At 29.9% G+C, this 5,162-nt stretch overlaps 1 protein-coding gene across 4 annotated transcripts; it reads right to left on the bottom strand.

The window, feature by feature from the left end:
* Positions 1-1,499: 1,499 nt before the first annotated feature.
* On the bottom strand, positions 1,500-4,621 carry LOC111292909 (kinectin-like protein). Of its 4 annotated transcripts, none has more exons than XM_022885536.2 (3): positions 4,387-4,621; positions 2,478-3,345; positions 1,500-1,978 (listed from the first exon to the last, which is right to left on the bottom strand). In XM_022885536.2, exons 2-3 carry the CDS (start codon positions 3,335-3,337, stop codon positions 1,804-1,806), a joined length of 1,035 nt encoding a protein of 344 aa, XP_022741271.1. In that variant the 5' UTR covers positions 3,338-3,345; positions 4,387-4,621; the 3' UTR covers positions 1,500-1,803. The 4 variants fall into 4 exon arrangements, with proteins under 4 accessions (XP_022741271.1, XP_022741273.1, XP_022741274.1 ...); XM_022885538.2 differs by having other exon boundaries at positions 4,431-4,581; XM_022885539.2 differs by having other exon boundaries at positions 4,501-4,558.
* Positions 4,622-5,162: the final 541 nt, after the last annotated feature.

Consider the following 5,162-nt stretch of genomic DNA (forward strand, 5'->3'; position numbering starts at 1 on the left):
TAAGGTGATTTACACATAATGATTATGGTGATCATTTTAAAAATTGGTAAGTACTTAATAATCTTATATGACAATAATTTTGAATTATCGAAAGTAATCAAATTATTATTTTGAAGAATAATTTAATTTTTATATAAAAAAATAAAAAGATATGAAATAATATGTAAAATTAACAATAATCAATTTCACTAATTTAATATGTGAATTATAAATTTATTGTATCTAAAAATTGTAATTATTTTATATTGTAAGTTTTTTATATTTTTAAATTAATATTCATTATAATAAATTTAAAAATAATTTGTATATATTTTTATTTTTTAATATTATATATAATATAATTATTATTTTTGCTTTTATTATGAATTTAATAGATTGATTTTATTTTCTAATTTAAATATTTTTTATATAACTTATATTATAAAAATTAATTTATTTATCAATACATATATTTATTAATTTAATAATTTAATTATATTATATTATAAAATAAATATTACTAATATTTTATAAATTATTATTTTTAAATAATCTTAAAATTATTAATTTATGTAATTGTTATGATATACATAGTTATTTTTGTATTTTTAAATAAAATAATGTTTTGTTTTTAATAATACCAAATACAATGATTTTTAATTTTTAAAAATTAATAATTATTAATCAAATAAAATTATTTCAAATCAAAGATATTAAAATTACTTTAATAATAAAATTACTCTATTGATTACATTACTACAGTAATTTTACAAAAGATATATAAGGAAGAAAATAAAAACAGAAAGCATGGGGTTCATATGGAAAAAAAACGGTGCGGTAGGCGGTGAGTTTTTTTCATTGGATTCTTAAGGTCCAGTCAAAATAATAACTGCATAGCGGTATAAATTATCGTAACCTGCTTTTCTATGTGTCCCAACTGGATCATCAATCCAGTTTGGGTAGATAACTGCACCTCACTGACGCCGACTGACTACTCAAATGGAGGCTTAAACTTCGTTTGAAAGCTTGATTAAAGAGTTTTCATTGTACAGTACAGTGAGAATTTTTTTAAATGAATTCTTAAATCGATTGTTAATAAAATAATGAATTTTTAATCTTAATAATCAAATTTCAATTATGATAATTTTAAATATAAAAAAATAATTGAGTTCCATATTAGGAGTAATAAAAAAAATGGGTGAAAGGGACTTAATACTAACTCAAGTAGAAACAAAGTTGACATGTCAACTATGGGGTAGCATACAATCCAAGTTATTGGACTCGTAATCTGAGCTTTGAAACAAAGAATAACCATAATGATTCTTTGTCATGTTATATTTTTGCCTTGTAATTCAAGTTTTTTTCTTGGATAATCGAAAACATCCACCCCAAAAAGCATAGAAAACAATTTGTCATCCAGTTCCAGCCTCATCCGAACAAGTTTCCATGTGATTCTTTATCAGATTCGAGCATTATGATCTTAGGCGGAAATGAAAAAGGTTAACCTTTAAGGTGGGATGTTATAGAAAAGAAGGGCATTTCTAAACTCCATTAATACAGCAATTTTGTGTTTTAATAATAGCACAACAATATGCATCCACACTTTACGGTTCAATTTTTGAAAGCACAACAATGGCACTAATTCAAGTTCCCTGCTCTCTTCATAGCTTTACACTTTCAAGAAAGTATCCGCGACAAATTTGTCTATGCAGCATTACTTGTACCACCTTACACTTCTCTGGCTGGCCATCTAGTCTGCTGGAACTGGGCAACCAGGCACCACATTCCGGCAGACAGTAGAAGGAGATAACTAATCAGATCAGATTATATATTTGAAGCATTTAGGGCCATTACTTTGCATTGTTCATTCATGGCTAAAAGCTGAGCTTCTTTCTTGTCAAGAAGTGCAGTCAACCTCACGTTCTCTTCCATAAGCTTCTGAACTTCAGCCTCTTTCTGCTTTTTCTCACCCTCTAGTTGTGTTGTCTTGGCAACTAGCCTGATTCACAATAAACTCAAGATAGACTCATGAACAAGTTTACCAACTAAAAGAAGCTTGTGCACAAGAAGGATATGCAGATACAAGTGCAGTTTTGCACGCATCAAAATAGCTGCTGCTATCATTTACTAACAAATCAAGTTCATGCCAACACTGACATAAGCCCCAAAATTACACACAAGCCAAAAAAAAAGGATTGGGTTCCTTGGTAGAACAAAGTAGAGCGAGAATAGCAAACCTACCTTCAAGAAAATACCTTTTTGACAGTTGAAAAGCAATTTGTGCAAGGACAGATCCATGTCACAATTTGAAAAAAGTATAGTGATATATAAATTACCAACAAGTGCAGTACTAATACAATTTTTATGGTTTGATATGGACATATCCAGAAGAACCAAAGTTCATATTATTTGCTGGGCGTGCTAAGAATGGAACAAACATTTAAGAATCAAGAACAAGTGTAGTCAAGGAAATCAAATAACTCAAAGATCATACTGACCGTTCAAAGAGCCGCTCAATGGTTTGAAATTGTTTCTCTGATGAAAGAAGAGTTTCTCTTACACTAATGAGACTACTAACATAAGATTTCAGGGACTCAAAATCCTGCTTCACACGAGAAAGCTCCTGTTCATTTTCAGCAGCTCGTTGCCTCTGTATAGAAGTTTCTTCAACCAAGTCCTCAACCCTTTGCCTCATTTCATTAAGAATACTATTTGTACCAAGAGCAAACTTTTCCATCTCTTCTAACTTTATAGACATTTTCTCAATTTGGACTGCGTTCTTTTTAATTTCTTCCTGACCTAAAGTTACCTTTTCTTTCTCAATAGCAGTTTCAGATTCTGCCATGATGACCCTCTTAACAAGAACTTCCATTATGTACGTGACCATTTGCACAGAATTGATTAATTCACCAATATAAGCTCCATCTTGTTCATCCAAAGAACCTTGCTGTCTACAAAATCCAATCAATGTTTCGTCATCCAGACAATCAAACGAAGAGAGATCAGCACTACGTGACCAACCAGACAATGGTGTACCTTCTTTATCCACAAGCCCCACCCCTTCTAATAGTTTGATGCCGCATGATTTATGGGCTAAATCAGGAACCGCCATTACCCTTGCTTTTGATTTCAAGTAAGTCAATAAAGTTGCAGTAGTTTTTACCCTTCGCCAAAGAACATCTAACTCCTTCTTTGATTCCTCCTCTGACCCACTTATGCAAGCCTTTACCTCCATGACTTTGGCTTGTAACACATCTACTTGGCTTTGGCGTTTTTCCATCTCCTGCTTCCACATTTCATGAGTTTCACTTAGCTGAGACTGCAGAGTTGACAAGTCAAGATAATCCTCAGTTGCCATGTCTTTTCCTAAGTTGTGAAAAAGTAGAAATGAGAACATGAATGTTTAATGGCATAACAACTCATAATCAGAACACAAACAATAAAGATACAAACAGAACCGTATCATTGTTGCAAAAAGTAATGGATTGCAAAGCATGAAGGGCAACAAGATGCCTGCTAAAACCCCAAACCCACCCACCCCCTGGCCACAAAAAAGAAAAAAGATGCAAACCTCCCAATAGATTTACTTCACAAATAGGTTCCCATCACACTTTCAACAGTTTAATGCCCCAATGATGCAAAATTTCAATGTTATTCACTAAAACTAGACTCTATATAAAATGAAAATTGCATGCACTGGCAAGATTCTAGATCTCATAGGTTACTAACTTCCAAAATCCCACATCATTATTGATGATGATGGCAGGCAATAACAATGTCTATATCTAGGTGAACCATTTCATACTAAGTATGCCGGTTACAGATGCTATGAGAACGTCTTACATCTATCTATCACGACAATATACTCAACCTAAATAACGTTTTCAAAACCCGGCATGAAAATAAAACAACCAGATGATCCCATTTAACTTTCTTACAGATGACTACCATGCCTCCGGTAACATCAAAGCCAATTCCTAATTCCCAAATTATCTTCAAGTTAACTTTATTAAGTTTATTTGAGCTCTCAAAAACACAAATTTGTCTCAGATTGAGAAAATAATACCTCACACTATATTGAATTTCACAGAATTCCTCAATATTCTTTAAAAAAATGTGTTTATTCCTTGAAAGGCAAGAAATTCATCAATATATTTACCATAATCAACGCAAGAAAAAAAAACAATTCCACGAGTTGAACCAACAAAGCGCTAGCAAACAACAATGGCATGAAAATAAACCAGAAAACTACCAAAAAGAACCCTATTCCGATTACCCAGTTGTTGATCAAACACAAAAAAAAAAATGTTAAAACAAAAATCGAACCCTAACCCATTAACAGAAACGACAACAAACAAAATTTACCAAAAAAATAAAAAATTGAAACTTCAAAAGAAAAAAATTTACATTTTCATCTAAAAAGAAAAAATGGAAGCCAACGAAAGACAAACCCAAAGCTTTGGTTTTTCCTCTTTTTAAGATTGGTAAGAGTTGAGAGAGAACATAATGAAAGAGAGAAACCCTGTTATTGGAGGAAAAGGAAAGGAAAATGGTGGGGTTGACTGCAGAAGATAGTTCCAGGACACCGGGGGTGAGTTTTTTTTTTTTTGGTAAAATAGACAAATAGTCGCTTAACTTATTCGTCCTCTAAGTAATAATTTTTTTAATTTAATCATTGAAATTTGAGCAAATATTTTTTTGATCATTAGCTATTAATTCCTAACGATGTGCTACCTTGATAGTGCCACGTCATTTATCAAGTATCACGTGATATTGTCACCTCTTCTGATAAATTATGTGATATTATTGATATAATATTATAAATTTTTTAAAAAATAAATAAATAAAATTTGATCATTTAATTTTTTAAAAAAATTTATTTTAATCACTCAATTTTAAAAACTTATTATTTAATCAGTAATAAATAATTCCTAATTTTTATGAAAAATAAAAATAAACATTAATATTTTTATTTCACAAAATTAAATTATAATTTTTTATTTTATTATAATTATATCATTTAAATTTAAAAAATATATTAATATTATTTAAAATCAAAATTACTAAAATAACATTACTTCAAATCTTTATGATTCAGTGCTATTGGAATAAATTCAAGTAAATATTTCATCTTTCGTAATGTTAAAATTCTAATTATAATAAAAGTTCATAAAATTAATTTC

The sequence above is a fragment of the Durio zibethinus genome, chromosome 10, assembly GCF_047325235.1.
Source record: "Durio zibethinus cultivar Kanyao isolate XHJ-2024 chromosome 10, ASM4732523v1, whole genome shotgun sequence".
NCBI lineage: Eukaryota > Viridiplantae > Streptophyta > Magnoliopsida > Malvales > Malvaceae > Durio > Durio zibethinus.